The sequence below is a fragment of the Toxotes jaculatrix genome, chromosome 5, assembly GCF_017976425.1.
Source record: "Toxotes jaculatrix isolate fToxJac2 chromosome 5, fToxJac2.pri, whole genome shotgun sequence".
NCBI classification, from domain to species: Eukaryota; Metazoa; Chordata; class Actinopteri; family Toxotidae; genus Toxotes; species Toxotes jaculatrix.
Genome location: NC_054398.1, coordinates 7,183,925 through 7,200,109, shown reverse-complemented (window position 1 = coordinate 7,200,109; position 16,185 = coordinate 7,183,925). Strand labels below are relative to the sequence as shown.

General features: G+C 41.4%; 1 protein-coding gene across 3 annotated transcripts; it reads right to left on the bottom strand.

Annotated features, from left to right (window-relative positions):
- Positions 1-288: 288 nt before the first annotated feature.
- Positions 289-14,587, bottom strand: wfdc1 (WAP four-disulfide core domain 1). 3 transcript variants are annotated; one of them, XR_005894110.1, is made up of 8 exons: positions 14,079-14,587; positions 4,861-5,056; positions 4,412-4,495; positions 3,687-3,827; positions 3,159-3,209; positions 3,006-3,062; positions 2,525-2,888; positions 289-646 (listed from the first exon to the last, which is right to left on the bottom strand). XR_005894110.1 is itself a non-coding variant. In XM_041038826.1 (7 exons), exons 1-6 carry the CDS (start codon positions 14,175-14,177, stop codon positions 3,007-3,009), a joined length of 627 nt encoding a protein of 208 aa, XP_040894760.1. In that variant the 5' UTR covers positions 14,178-14,587; the 3' UTR covers positions 1,567-2,888; position 3,006. The 3 variants fall into 3 exon arrangements, 1 of the variants encoding a protein (XP_040894760.1); XR_005894111.1 differs by lacking the exon at positions 289-646 and adding an exon at positions 990-1,002; XM_041038826.1 differs by lacking the exon at positions 289-646 and having other exon boundaries at positions 1,567-2,888.
- Between the last annotated feature and the right edge of the window lie 1,598 nt (positions 14,588-16,185).

The window sequence follows — 16,185 nt, the reverse complement described above, 5'->3', positions numbered from 1 at the left end:
AAGAGGGAGAGAGCGCGAGACAAAGGTAGAGACAGACACCCAGTGGGCTATACATTTACCACACAGGCCCTGCTGTAGGTCACAGTAACACAGTGCTGACACTGTCCTCTCACTGTACACAGCTCAGTTTAACATCATGGAATGAAGAGATGCTTAAAAAGAGAAGATATGCTCATTAAAACCACAAAGTTATTATGTAATTTGGAAAAGTTAATGTTAATTTAGACATTTTAACTGGGAGATAAAAGTCAGATAGATAATTGGAAGGGGTTTGGCACATTTTGCTCTTTTGATTAAATTTATGTAATGGAATATGGTATGTATGATGGAAAAACTTTATTATGAAAAGATTGAATACAAATTATACATGAGTTCTTTCAGTCTGCCTGTGATTTGTGGATAAAAAGCTGAATGTGAGACGGGAAAGCCCTCAGTCAAACGCCTGTAATGGATACAGCATGAATCTTTAATGAAGGATTTGTCTCTGGATTGTGAAATAAAACTCAAACAGAGCTCTCCGAATTACTCAGACTATATTACTGCACTGAAAACACACACCTGTCTCCCACTGCAGAGACATGGGCACTGCCTGGCTCGATTATCTTCTCGATGAAGTGAAGTAGGATTACAGTCAGCTGCGAGCTCTCTGTGTAGAAACCAAACATACAAAGGTCAAATATACTCCTCCATAAATAACATACTGAAGATTCATATCAAACGCAAGTATTCTCCTTGTATTCTCCCTGCTATTCTGGGAATAACAGTACATTATGTTCTTAAAGTGGCACATACTGTAGTATTAGTAGTAGTACATTTAGTAATTAAATGGGGTTATGTCTAAACCATTCAAGAACAACATGCATTTGCTTAGTGCCTATTCTTTGTGTTTTACTGGTCTGTATTGTTACGTCTCTGTTGACTGCTGGACTTTCACCTACATCTGATGTGAAACAGAAATGTCTGTCCTTGCCCAGTAGGGGGAGTGGGTGGCATTCACAGGGTCTGTAACATATTGGATCATTGTAAAGATCTATAGGTTGAACATGTCTTTCATACGATATTTTAAATACAGGAAGGCAGTGCCCCAAAAAATCAACTGTAAAAATGTATAAAAACATATATTATACCTCTGAGACTGGGACAGGTGGACCATGACAATAATAATGTTGTGATATATGATGATATCTTTGTTGCTGGTCAGTACATGGTGCACAAAATACAGTAAGAGAGGGAATGGGAACCAAGTCAGTCTTACACATTGTCTTTTTTCTGCATGAATTTTTCTTAGGATATCCAGAAAATGTCAGAAAGGCTCCCTGAGGTATCTAAACCTTGTTTTAGAAGCTACTGTAACTGGATACTAACCACAGTATTCAGCTCATTTTTACTTCAACTAAATCTGCTGCTAAAGAATAATGAAAAAGCAGGATGGGATCAGGCACAGCCATCATAATATCACCATGATCTACTCGCATGATATTTTATCATCATTTGCATAACTTGACAACTTAGTACTTAGTTTCTTGCAACAACAACAAAAAAACATCATAAAAATCAGACCAACTTCAACAATGTGGTTTATTTAAAATAAACAAGGCAGCACTACAGCACCAGTCAGATCGAAACATTCAGACATCACTTTAGTTCTGCACAAAGAGAATGGTTACAGCTTTTGTTTTGCACCTTCAGCTTATTATATGACCAGCTTATTCTCCTGTTATTATAGGCAGCAATGCAAATAAGCACCATTTGAATTTACAGAGACATCTTAAGTTGAACAGTCGACTGAAGCAAGTTAAGTTGGAGAATAAAACAGAAGTGTGCAAAGGCCCTTTCCATTATTTATTATGTTATACTGCAACACGGGGTTGTGGTGGTGTGATAATTTAATAGGCAGACTGAATTATGTTGTTTGTCAGATAATCTAAATTTGTCATCAGATGACTCACACACAAGAAAACACATGCACACACGAAAATTATGAAACTCTTGCATAATCATACAGCGCTGGCCAGGCTACATATTCGTTACATGACTGACTCGCTTCATTACTTGTCTAAAAAAAATTTTCTGTAAATTATTTTAATCTATCTTTTCAGTATCAAGCACTTGCTCTCTGTAGGTTTATTTAAAGGTGGCTTTTAAAAGCTGGTCAAAGTCTCCTCATTCACAGGTAGAATATTTATTTAAATGTAAATTTTACTCAGCTTCTCCCCTTGTATTTACTATTTTATTTTCTTTTGCTTTTCAAAGCAACAATGTCACAGTCAGCATCTGTGGGCTAAAACCAACCCACAGCTTTTCCAAATCCTTCAAAACTGACAGAATCCACACACTCATATGGCATTTGTTCTTATAATTAGATGTCTATAAAACCCTCCAGGTTTGAGGAAATTTGAGTAGCGTCTTTTAGAGAATGGCTAACAGGACCATATGGTCTTGATTTTCTGTATGTGAGAATAAGAATGAATGGTGCTGAGGGAGCGGGTTGTGAAGAAATGATAAAATGGCAAGGTTTCCTTACTTCCTTTGCAATTTTTGGTGCACACCCTGCTCTCTCTTCCTCTGCTTCACCATCAACACCCTCTGCTCCTTCCTTTTACAGATATTAGACAGAGAGACAAAAAAAAGCACTTATTTCTTTGGCTGTGTAATGTAAATGCATCAGACTTGTCTCCCAAAGAAAACTGAGACTGAGGAGAGGCTGCAAAAACAAAAAAAAAAAACAAAACAAAACTGGGCTTTGCAAAGAGGAGGTAGCAGCTGTGGGTGTAGTAAAAAGGTGAGAACTGATCCTGATTCAGGTGTAATGAGAGCAGATCGAACAGGACTGGTCTGATGTCTGAGGTTGGGTTATGGTCGTAGCTGAGGCTGAGGTCATTGTTGATCTGTGATCAGGTATTAAAAGGAAAAAAAACATAAGGTTTTGAATAAAGGGAGATAAAAATAGAAGAGATATGTGGTTTTTAATATGACACAAAAGATCAAAGTAGCTGAAAACGTACTTCATCCCAGGTGCTTGTGATGTTTTTCGTAGCCTACTGCATTGTTAGAGCTGGTACCTGTCAGTTAAAAAAAAACAAAAAAAACAACAACAAAAAAACAATTTCAGACTCTGTGATAGTACAGGTACAAGTTTTTAATGTTAGGTCACTTACCTAAGTAGTCCTTGTAGTCCTTAAAGTATTTGTGCCTCAAGCCGCGTCCATCTGTAAATAAAAACAAAACAAAAAGATGGTATCTGATCTCCACAATGTACCTTGAATTCATGCTAAAATGGCACTAAAGACATGCATGATGTTCTCTTCAATGAATCATTCGGTTCATATTTCCTCAAACAGCTTCAGCCACAGATAATAAGTACATCTTAGGGCAGTCTACTGAGTTGCCAGTTCATTCCAATTTGTGTATTTTTAGATCTATTAAATAGTGAAACATGGGGCTTGGCTGCATTATATGTGCCAAGAGATACCAGGCCAGACACAAGACAGCTGCTAGGACAGCCCAGGATCCTCTCCCAGTCTGTTGGTGCTTTATAAGAGCACAAACTTTGGGGAGAGGTTCCATTAGATCAGATAAGCAGGAGATTAGATTTCCAAAACGAAATTAAGAACTGGCTTCAAAGCAACAGCATAATCACGCAGCTCACTCAGCTGTATGAGGTACCGGGAGTGCTCTAGCCTTACCGGAGTTCCCACGTTGCTTGATGCACTGTCCCCGGTTAGGGATGCCAGCGGCAGGGTTTCCTGGGTTAATGATGTGGCACTCGTAGCCTGTGGGACAGTGGAGAGGCTCGTCTCCATCCTCAGTTGTACTGCAGGCCTCAGCTGATAGGCAGAAAACATACTGTGCGTTTGAAGAAATCACAAGCATGAAATACATAAGTGCCTTTTTTTTTTAGTGCCTTCCCTCAAGTACCTTTTATCTATTCAGATAAAAGGCACATGCAGGTAAGCCTGCGTTTTGTTTTCTTTCACTGTGTGATTGTTAAATGTATCCTCAAAAAGTCAGCATTTCCTGTTTTGAGAGCTAAAGGATGGACACCAAAATGTGACTTTTATCACTGATGTTCTTCATTTCTGAAAGTTTTTAATTGGACTGAAAACATTTCATTGTTTAACTGCAGGAAGAGTTTAAAAAAACCACACCAAAAAACAACCCAGAAATACACATCACCACTACACACAAAACAAAGAGGGTGGGACTGCGGTGAAATCAAACACGAAAACAGTTTTTGCTCAAACTGACTAAGTAAAGGATTGCGTTTGAGGGATTTGTGAAAGCTTATTATACGAAGGCTAAGATGCAGTTGCGGTGTGAGCTGTGAGAATTAGTCGAGTGAGAGTCATGCAAGCAAACTATGAGAAGTTGCAAGTGTTTTCTCTGACTTCAGTGACTGGTCCGTACTCACCTTGCAGAACCTCCTCAGGGCCGTCTAGCAGCCAGCCGTTACCACCCAACCACCGAGGCTTGGGCTGCACCAGCCAGTCCAGCACTGTTCAGAAAACACACACACACACACACACACACACAAACCAAACTATTGTGCAAATTCTTCTGTGGAAAACATCTTATGAGCCTCAGAGACGATCTGTTTACTGAGTTATTGTAATACTATCAAGGTTTCCTGAGAATGCCTACCACTTTCACAAAAAGTCAAAACCAGTTTCCTTGCCCAAAGTAATTTAACTTTTGGACTCCTTGGTAGGAGTGTTTTGGTCTTCAGTCTTCATACAACCTTGACATGTTATACATTGTTTGAAAGCTTTGAGTCTTCTGATTCTATGTATACAGAGCATTTTAGGATCAATGCAACACTGCAACAGCTGCTGACACAGAACTAAAAATATGGCTGCTGACCCGGTGGCGGCTGAACTGACTCCAGGCAGGCGTAGATGCAGCCGTTGTAGCAGCAGCGTTTATGGCGCTCACACTCGGAGTCTGAGCGGCAGCCCGGGACCTCGCAGGCTCGCTCTGGTAGCATCTGGGGAGGTGGCGGACACCGGTCATTCTTCTGGTGCTGTGTGGACTGGGAGTGGTTGGGGTACTCATAATCCTGAGAGACAGAGAAAGAGACAAATGTCCACGGTATGAACGAGGATGTGGAGGAAAGTCAGTGATGACTGGGTGATGCCATGTAGGTGCACATACAGTATGTAAATTACATAGAGAAATAATATGAAAAAAAGAAGAAACTGTCCAGATCAGAGAACACCATGAAAATATGTGTTTGTGAAGGCCACATTTAACCATCAGAGGGCAGCAGTGGATCTGGGTGATCACCTTTCAGCAGAGCAGAATGTAGCAAAGACACTAAATGTTTGGCTTTAGTATGCATGCCTGCCTGCTAACGTCTTGACCTGGATTGGGAAGGTGATTCACTGTGGGAACAAACACTTGCCTGGTGAGTCTGAGAGGGAGAAAGTAGGCCACAGGACCCTGAGCCAAGCAAAGACACACTTCACGCACTTCAGCGGCTTTGGCAACATGAGGTGTAGGCCTACGTGCACACATGCACATACACACACACAGCAATGCACACACTTTTTCACTGTTGCTGAGAAGATCTGCTCTTGCATGCTTGTGGGATCTGTATCACGGCCATGGCCATGCAGCTCTTTATTGATTCCGGGCCCATTGGTTTGGACATGTCTAGGACAATTTTTGGGTTTGGGTATTCTTTCGCACAGTCAGTATCAAATATCGCAGGTTTTGTGGCACAGTATAAGCTGCCATTCATTGTTCTGGGTTGTGTACACATGGGAAATATTACAGTAATAATCACAGCTGTCCTTGAATAAACATTAGCTCTCATATTTTCTCTTCCATTGCATTTCCTTTACAATGTGATCAAGTTTCCAGTTCAGTCCACTTTTTTTTTCTAGTTACTCTTATGAAAAGAGCAATACTGTGCTGTTTACTGTCTGCTCTAACATGGTTCCACAGCAGAGGAACGTAACAAGAGGGACAATTTGAGGATATTTTAATTATAGACCATGGCAGCAGTGCTACGTGGTTAACTATGAACTCTTTGAGTTTCTGCTTCACAGGATGTTATCTAATCAGGTTTGCCTCCAGGTTCATTCCTCACCTGGTCACATTTACTTTACTGAGGTTCAATGTCTTTTTCCACCAGTTAAGGTCATTTTTCTGCCCTGGCTTAATGATCACAATATCTTTATTATCCATTCCTCATGGCTGTAACTGATATTGTATTTCTGCAGAGTCTGTTTGTCATAACGCTGAGAACACATGCTGTGTTACTGATAAACAAGCACAACCACAAAGTTTTTCTCATTTTATGTCTTTTCAGTCGTGTGGGTGAATTTTCATGACTCTCCGGTTTCAGACATTAATCTGGCATGTCAGGGTGTTTCAGAAAGAGAGAGAGAGAGACAGAGGGAGAGAGAAATGGGTGTTTTTTTGTACACTAGATTAGTAATTAGATAATCAGCTTGTGGGTTGCACAAGATCATTAAAACTGTGCTGTTTATTTGGCAGGCTTACCGAACGTCCCTACAAACCAGCCGGAAAAATGAAAGCAAATGTTTGGCGCTGACGGTGGTATCACACACACTGTATGTGTGTTCACTTTAAACACACATTAATTCGTTCTGGCAGCTGCGAGCTTAGTGGGTAGATGGTTATTTGGGGGTGGGAGGGAGTGTGGATTCACACCATGGAGGGAACAATGTGTGGTTCTTACAGTCAGAGCTTGTAAAAGTTACTTTGAGAGCCACATATTACTGTTAGTCATGAAAGTTTTGAGATGAGAGTTTAGGGGTCAATATTTGTGTTATCGTTGTACATGCCTTGTGAGTCCCCCTCATCTCTATGGAGCTTTTTAGCATCTTTCAGCTCACTGTTTTGGTCTTACTGCTCTCATCAGTGTTGTTTCCAGATGCAGCAAGCAGCTGTCTTTGGACGAAATGCTCACTCTATGCAACTTGCTCAGTACCAGATGTCAGATAGACAAAGTTATTGACCATCTGGAGAACAAAATAGAGCATTTAGCAGCTAAAGAGCCTGATATTACAGAAACGTGACACCAGATGAATGCTAGTGGTGCTCTGTTTCGGGTTGATGAAAGAATATCATTTCAGGGGAGTTTTTAAACTTTACAATGACTATACTTTTTTGCAGACTGATGGATACAAACATGTCTGTGGTCTCACATACGCAGACAGGATTTTCTATGAATTTCCTCTCTGTTGTTGGAGATGACATAACTTAGAAAATCTCTCTGCAGCCAAATCAGAGGAATGTCTGGAACATCAGAGGCTCCAAGCGCAAAAGTTAAGCAGCGGCTGGGGCGGAAATGATGTGGAAATACATGTCTTTTTTTGGCCACTGAGCTGTAATAAGCTACAGTGTAAGACCAGGATTATAAGTCACTTTTTGCTTTTATCCATATCAACTTCATTAGGTGATCATCTGTCAATGTTGTATTTGCAGCGTGTTGTGGTGCCCTCAAGTGGCCAAAAGAATCCAGAATCTCATGCGGCTGTTTTATCTTGAAAGAATACTTCACTGATTTATCATTGCACTCCTATAACTATGATACATATACCTCTGCTTGTGCATGCTCCCACACACTGGAGACTACAGTTCTTTCATACCCTTCACTCATGGCTCTCAAGAGGTGAGTAAGAACGGTGGAGCCACAGTGGTTCACAGTATCTCCTGGTACTAGTAGATCTATGAATGAGCACTACAAAGTCTGCTGTGAATGGATAATGACATAATGACCACTGCCGTCTCCACTTGTCTTATATCCGATCTGTTTCCAAAGTCTCCTGCAAACGTCGCCTACAAAAGGTCAAGTGTGCCCTTCCTGTTTATGTGTGCGAGCTCGGTTGTACACATGAATACCATACACTGTAGAAGTTATTCAGGTTTCAGTGTGTGTTTGCTGTATTGATCCTTAAGCTTTGCCAATAATACAGATGTTATTTCCAGAGACTTTTTTTTTTTTACTGTACTTTTGCTCTGCTTCACTCTCAGGGCTCCTCTTGTGTCTTTCTTTCTTCACATGTTTGTACAACATAAGGGCCACCATGCTCTACGTCTCAAGCTCTATAATACAGCCCTGCACACATCTCTCTGATGTTCCACATTGTTTATTTACACTCCTGTCTGCTGCGCTGCTCTCCCGTAGAGATGCTGCCAGCAGACCCGTGTGTGATGTTCGTGTCTATCTGCGGGCATGTTTTCTCCCTCTCTGTCTGCAGCACTATCTCTCTTCCTCCCTGTTTTTTCTTTCTCCTCAATTTTTTTCTCTCCCTTCCTTCCTCTGTCTTTAGTGTTGAAAAGCAGTTGCCTGATGGTGGCTGTCTAATGATTGATCTCAACTACTCTTGTTCTCTTTCAGTCTGTCTTTCCTCGTCTCCCTCTGTAGTTATCTTGCTCTGCGGTTTACGGGGAGTTTGTGAGGAGAAGCCTCTGGAGACCATGTCTGGCTCCATAACTGCACTGAGCTCAGGCCATTCATGGTTCCATGCAGCGATCTCAGAAAGATACTGAGATTTTCTGCTTCCTTTGTGCAAGGACACACACAAACACACACACACACACACTACATAGTACTGCAGGGTCAAGGTTGTGCACACAAATACATGAACAGAGCAAAACTGTGTTCTTTCATACGAGTGTCAACTCAAAAGCTCTGGAGCTCCTGTGTTTTCTAAATGAGCTGGTCCACAGCACACATCTGGTTGGCTTTTGAATTGTCAGGACTCATTTCCTATCTTAATGCCAGCATTCGGTTTGACAGAAAGATAGGCAGACATGCCGATATATAGAGACACAGCAGACTGAGCTGTGAGGCAAACAGACAGCCTGTAAATCAGTCAGAGATGAGGGTTTCAGTAAACTGATGGGAAGACATGCTGACAGACAAACAGGTAGAGGCACAGCTGGGAAAAGCAATCCTGAAATGTAGACATACCGGGAGAGAGGTGATGTCTAACCTTGAAATACAGACAAACAGAGAGAATCCGTACGAGGTGTGGCTTACGCAGCAGGGTAGAGGGAGAGCAGCTGAGAACGCAGCTAATTAGTTTTGGGGAAACAGTTCGAAATAGCTGTCATTCATAGCCACAGGTAGCAGGTACGACTGTGACAGAGGTTTCCCCTAAAATCATCTACTGTATTACACATCTATTCTGTGCTCGACGTGCTGCAACAACTGGAATTCATTTTTGTACTGTTCATTACAAAATAATAGTGGAGCAATTTCAAGGCAGTCTTTTATTTAAATACAGCTGTAACCTCTACTTTAGTAGATGAGTGATGGATACAAACATTTCTGTGGTCTCACATACTCAGACTCAGATTTGCTATGAATTTCTTCTCTGTTGCTGGAGACGATTTAACTTAGAAAATCTCTCTGCGGCAAAATAAAAGGAACATGCTGAACATCAAGGACTCTGTAGGGAAAAAAGTAGAAGTTGATGTGAAAGTGAGTTTGTCTTTTGGTTTGTATGTGTGTATGTGTGTGTGTACCTATAGTACTGGACGGCTATCTCCTCCAGTATAAGTGCAATAATGTGCTGCTGACCAGCAGGCTCACATCATCTGACTGGGATTAGTCCTGCTAAGAGCCTCACACACCAGTTCACAAAACTACTGGTTGCAGGTTTCTCTGTCTACCTAGGTGAACAGTGAAATATTATGTGATGTTATTTTAATGTATTTCTACATTTAATGCTGATGAACTGTGAACTGAACCTTTGTACTATGTTTCCCCCAGAACAAAGGTTATTTGTTTTAGATTGTTTGTTTATTAAAGCGAAATAATTTTAGAAAACAAAAAAGCTTTTTGCATCTATGATCTAAGACACATATACAGTATGGTGAAGGCATTTGGAGCAATTATTACATTGTCCGACTGGCGGGGTACACCTGGCACTGGTTTTCACATTAAAGAAATTTTTAGGGGATTTATTCTGCTGCCACTGATTTCGGTGATTCCGTTAGAATTCACTGAGATTGCTCTAAAACTTCTCGGTTTTAGGTGCTGGTGTGACCAAGCCTTTACACAGCCGGTTCTTGCCAAGACTGTATTGCATTTGTCACGCATTCCCAGGATTTGTTAACTCTTAGCCTTAAAGGCCACAAACTGTTTGCTCATGAACAGCCCCGCCCCTCTCTATACGCAGACCACGCACTGTGCGTAGGGCCCCACGTTTTCGGAGGGGACCATTTTGAGGGAGATGAGCAAATTGCGTGAATGATTCATGCAGCGCACCACTGCGCACATTGCGTCAGAGCTGCGCACCACGGCGCTGCACAATATGAGACGCACGATGAGCACCTTTAAGTGCGAGTGAAGCAAAGGGTAATGGCAGCTGTCATGATGATCAATCAACATCGGACCAATCAGCAGTCAGAGGCTGCAGAGATGGCACCCAAAGGACAGTATGAGTCCAGAGCATCTAAGAAGAAGAAAAAAATAAATGGCAATTTGTTGTCAATAATCAGTATTATTGGCACTAATGAAGGGCCCCAAAATCAAATTTTGCTTAGGGCCCCATGGAGGCTTGGGCCAGCTCTGCTCATGAACTAAAATACACACCTTGTGTTCAGCAGTGAAATGTGGGCTGTGTCATTCCGTTACATTTAATACATGCTGATTCTCAGCCATTGCAATAAAAATGTTGATTTTGATCTCCTTTTGTTCAATTAATGCTCTCACTCTTCTCTTATTTGAAAGCATTAGGGTTCAGTGCATACAGTAAACGAATCTAAATATTACTTCCCTAAAGCCTACAAATTTCCCTCTGCCTTAAAGCAGTATATGGAACAGTTTCCATTGTTTCTGAGCATCTGCAGGGCCCCTGTCTTAATACCAGGTGCTGTAAGAGCCGTCCACATCAAATAAATGAAACTGTAAAGATTTATGTTTGAAACCTCAGACACTGTAAGTGCACACTGACATGTCCTGACAGGTGTCTGAGCCAGAGGGTGTTATGGCTGTAGAAGACTAAATCATCCGGTCTGTGAGTGTGTATTTGTGTGTGTGTGTGTGTGTGTGTGGAATCCTGTTGCTTTGAGGGGGATGAAAATGCTGGACCCCACAGGTTTACATGGCTGTTTGAGCTTCCTTCTGATGCCTAGTTTTTACCTCTCAAGCCTTATTACGTGTTTTGTACTATTTAACAATCATTTGTGTGGATAAGAGGAAATTAGGAAAGTGCTACTGGTGACCTTTGAACCTTGTAGCAGGGGGAGGTCTAGATAAGAGAGGTTGGACATGGCTCTGATCCACAAGTGACCTAGTGAGTGAGAGCATCTGACCCAGAGGTCAAACACGCCCCTTTCTGGTAAGAACTTTACATACAAGTGAGACAAAGGAAACTAAGGCCTAAGTGAGTAAGATGTGAAGCAAAGAAATGTGTGTAGTGTAGATGTAACATGTAGATTTCAAATCTACATTGATGACTGTGATTACACATAAAAAATATGTGTTTGCTTTGTGACTTAGAGGCCAAGAGGCCCCTGAAAAGCATAGAGTTCACTGCATGTAAATTTGTTTTCAGTCTGATTAAAAGAAAGTTTCTTATGGAATTTGCACAAATTAAGTTAAAATTTAAAGTTGAAAAATAAATAAATAAATAAATAAGTAGATAGATAGATAAATAGATAAATACATAGTGCTAATAATAATATTATCTAAAGTATTCAAATTACCAAGGTATTTAAGTAAATTACTACTTTTTACCGTTTCAATTTTTGAATGCGTTATGAAGCATGCAAAACAAAATATCAAACGAAAGAAAATAAAAATGCTTGAAAACAGTTACTGACTTCTCTCATATGTTCTGTGTAATTAAGTAGAGCTTGTGGGGATTTCCACATCTGTCTTTAAGGTAACAGATCCACACAGTCTATAATCAAACATTTGGGAAATTCCCCATTTTCTTTATTATGTTGATAGAAGTTTTAAATTCAGTGTGTATTTAGATCTAAATCTGGTGACACCTCCTATATTCAAAGAACAAAAGGGACCATGAAAACAGGACAGGTAGCGAGCACGCTGATGGCCTTGGGTTTGTTACAGGGTTTTTTTTTTTTTCTTTGCCAATTTTCCTTTCAAGACACCCTATTCCACAGTGCAGTGCCTACGTGAAATACTCAGTGACTATAATTTGTCTTTCTGCAAGGCCCCGGTGTTATAAATGAGGCTGAGGGTGTGTGTGCATGTGTGTATATGTGTGTACGGAGGAGGTGGTTAAGAAATGAAAGATGGAAAGATGCTGAGATGAAAAAGGTTCTGAGGGAAAGAGAAACTCCATATGCACAGCCGTCTCAGCATGTTCCAATTACAGCAGCTTTGAAGCAGAGTCCAGCAAGACGGTGCTTTTGGCCCATCCTGACAGCAGGAGGAGACGAGAGAAAGAAAGAGATTTGAAAGAGGGAGAACGGGGGGCGGGTTGAGAGAGGCACATGGGTGAGGGGGAAGAGAAAGCAGGCCAGAGACAGGGTGAAAGGGTAACTACTTCATATGAGAGAGGGGAAGAGAGATAAAGGCTGGATATGAGAGAGAGAAGGGCCAATGAGGGCATAAACCAGTTAGAAAGTGAGAACATTGAAGCACGAGAGGTTGAGCAGGGGAGGAAAGAGAGCAGGAGAGGGAAGAGAGCAGGAGAGGGAAGAAGAAAGAGAAGGCAGCACGCTACAGTGAGCCCTTGTTAGAGATGATCAATCAGCTACACTGAGCTGAGTTAACAAGCAGGGGCCCGGTCTGCAAGTTCAGTTCCTGCCCTAATAATCCACTACAAACACACACACACACACACACACACACACACACACACACACACACACACACACACACACACACACACACAAAGGTTGTACATCCAGTGTGCTCTTCAATTACTCATATGGAAATTTGAAAATCAGCGACTTATTCCAACCTGTTGCACACTCCACTTTCGGCTCCTCACCAAAACTGAAAAACTTATCCTGTCCGTGTAGATTTTTCATGCTTCAAAATCAAAGCGTTTCTGCTCGCAAACTGTTTCTTTACCAGTGGAGAAAAAAATGTTCAGATCCTCCAGAAGCAATATAGAAAGTCCTGCGATCAAAACATAAAACCCATCAAAGCCTTACCAACAAACTGTACAAAACCATCAAAAGTAGGCTACTCTATGTCTCCCTCTACATTATTTTATCACTGAGTTAACGTGTAATCAGTAGTTTTACATTGTTAGTTGGCTGAAATGGACCAAATTTTTCTACTTTATATACTGGTCTGAGAGAAAGAAAGAGATTCGAAAGACTCCATAACATGACAGACTGGTCCTAAAACAATGCATTACATTTTAAAAGGTGATCATATTTTTTGTTTGTAAAATCTTAATCTGGAATCTAAAACTTCTAGTGAAGAAAGCCACGGACATACAAAAAACAAAGTGTAAAAAAGAAGTTGTTTATATTCTGGAAATCACTGCTCTCACCCAATAAATAAATAATTTGGCATGTTACTCCCATAAAATTGCACCCTTTTGTTTTATGTTTTGACATTAAACAAACAAGATATAACATATCAATTATTGTTAATGTTAATAAGTTTTGGATGTGTTGGTAGGTGGATTTTCTTGCCTTTTGACAGACCACACTACCACTGTTTCCAGTCTCTGCGCTAAGCTAACTAGCTGCTGGCTAAAACCTTATATTTACCTATTAAACAGACACATTTAAGAGTGCTATCATTGTTCTCACCTAACTCTCAGCAAGAAATAGTTCTATTTTCTAAAATTTTGAACTTTTGCTTTGAGTACAGCACTTTGTTGAATGTACATTGTTAATTTACACTACTGTTCTTTTCATCACTGGATTAACACACTTCAGGTCTCAGGTCAACTTGACCGCCTCTCACCTCAGCCACAAAACTGTTCTCATAGTGTGAAACCAGCTCTCTGTAACAGAGCCTGTATTGTCCGTAACACTGTGAGCTTTCACCTACTTCCACTTTGGAGTTTTTTTTTTTTTCTGGAAACAGCCATAAGACAGAGATAGTGAAGAAAGCCACGCACGTATACAAAAGTCAAAGGTGAGATTAGCAGCCCCACCTTATGGTTGAGTCCTCTTTTCCTGATTCGTCTGGCATCACTTCCTGTGGACAGGACCAACAGGGAGAGCAGCAGCAGCAGCACCACAGAGCCCGGCATGGTCTGTTTCCTGCACCCCTCCAACTCCAAACTCTGTCTGTGGCTCGCTTCTTCTCCTCCCTTCCTGTCTTAGAGGGATTCCTCCTTCCTCTGCTTATCCCAAAGTTTAGTCCTCTAGTTGTTTCCAAGTCTTCTGTTGCGGTGCCTTTCCAGCTGAAGCAATAGCTCTCCTGTGCTCATGTGCAGCCAGAGATTACACAAGCCCTCTCCCTTCAACAGGACCTGCCTTTATATCTGCCTGAGGAAAAGTGCAGGGCAGAATGACAAAGTGGAGGGAAGGAAGGGGAAAGTACAGAGGGGATGAATGGAGGCAGTGTAGGGAAGAAGTGAAAAGAGGAGAATAGTTAGGGGAGCAAGAAGGAGGGGAAGGGAGAAACAGCTGTCTGTGCATCAGTTGTTCAGAGCTGAAACTGTCTGCTGGCAAAGCGTGCGCACATGTCTCTGGGAGAGAGGAGGGGAGGTGAAAGGAGGGAGGGGAAAGCATTAGAGAGGGCAGTGTGGGTGAGACCTCCCCCTTGCCCCCTTGTTGCATCTCACAGCACATCTGGTGATCTTTATGTGAATTTGACAGACTTCTGTCAATGTGTGGTTGGGGCATATTTTATATTCTGTGGCTTTGCTTCACATGTTTTGCTTGTGTGCGGTATTGTAGGAGGGAAAATAAATGGCTTTGCTAAGTGCGGGGTTTGGAAATGCTTGTTGACTGGTAGCCTAGAGTTCAAGCACGTCTGCAGTGTAACTACTAACCGTCCAACATCCGTGTTTACATTCCTGATTTTTCTTAGGGGCAGGATGTGCATGATTTTTAAGACGACGTGGTTTGGAAAATTTGAACACACCTGAATGAGGACAAATGTGTAAATGTGTCTATGTGTGTACTCTCCTCTGTCTGTGAAACATGTTTGGAGAGGATGCAGTGTGATTTCAGTGGAACTGACCCATAAAAAAACGAAAGCATGTGGTGTGTTTCAGGGGAAGGGGCCTCTCTGTCCCTCTCTCTCTCTCCATCTCCTTTTCCTTTTTCATGTATCTTCCAAGTTGCTCCCTCTCTAACTAGGACATCTCCCCCTGTCTCACCCCCCCCACCACCACCACCTTACCGCTAAACCTTTCTCTCCTTCCCGTCCCCTCCCCTCTCTCCATTCTCAGTGTCTTGCACTGAAAGGGAGAAAGAATGCTAAGCCTGCACAAATCTCAGTCATTATTAGTTTTACAGGAGCGGGGCTCATGTCACTGGGAGGCCCCGGCTTCACTTACACAAAAGACAAAGTAAAGAGAAAGAGTGAGAGAAAAAAGAGGGAGCAAAAAAAAGGAGTGGGGGGGGGGGGGGGCATATAGAGACAGTGGAAAAAGGCAGTGGGAGAGACTGGACAAATGACTGTGTGAGAAAAAGACAGAGAGATTAACCTGTCCACTGTTTGTTAGCATCATTATTATTCCCTACTACCGTCTACAGCTGCAATCAGCAGATTTTATCAGCTTCAGTCGGCTACCGAAAAAAAAAAAGATGTGCTGAGGATGAGGGCCAACCAATGTGTCCCGTGAACACAAGGGTATCTAGTATAATTACTTTTGTTGGGGGGAACCTGAAAATCTGTTAACTCTAATGTTACCCTACACTGTGAGATAGAGGGAAAAACTTCAACTGTGATATTACAAAATTAAGTAAATGAAAAGCTCTTTGATATTGGAAGTAATTTGGGTAGGTTACTACTGTGTGCTATCTGTATATATTTGAACCACCAAGTAGTCTTAAATTTGGGCATTTCACTGTGCCTTAAGGAAGGCCTTCCATAATCAACATACTTTTGATATCTAGAAATGATCTGACCTGACTTTATTGAAGATACAGTATGATGCATCATGAGAGAACAAATTAAAAATGTCTCATAAATTTAAACCATTTGTTGAACCAGGAATATTTGCTACAGGGGCAAAAAAATCTGCTAGATCTGCTATGGTGGAGTGGAATGAAATTCACAAGAATAAATTTAATGCACTATGAATG

Coding starts and splice junctions, on each gene's coding strand:
- wfdc1 (XM_041038826.1), bottom strand. CDS start 14,177: ATGCCGGGCTCTGTGGTGCTGCTGCTGCTGCTCTCCCTGTTGGTCCTG. Junction 4,496..4,860: donor GTCAGTTCAGCCGCCACCGG/GTCAGCAGCCAT, acceptor TTTTCTGAACAG/TGCTGGACTGGCTGGTGCAG. Junction 3,063..3,158: donor GGACTACAAGGACTACTTAG/GTAAGTGACCTA, acceptor TTTAACTGACAG/GTACCAGCTCTAACAATGCA.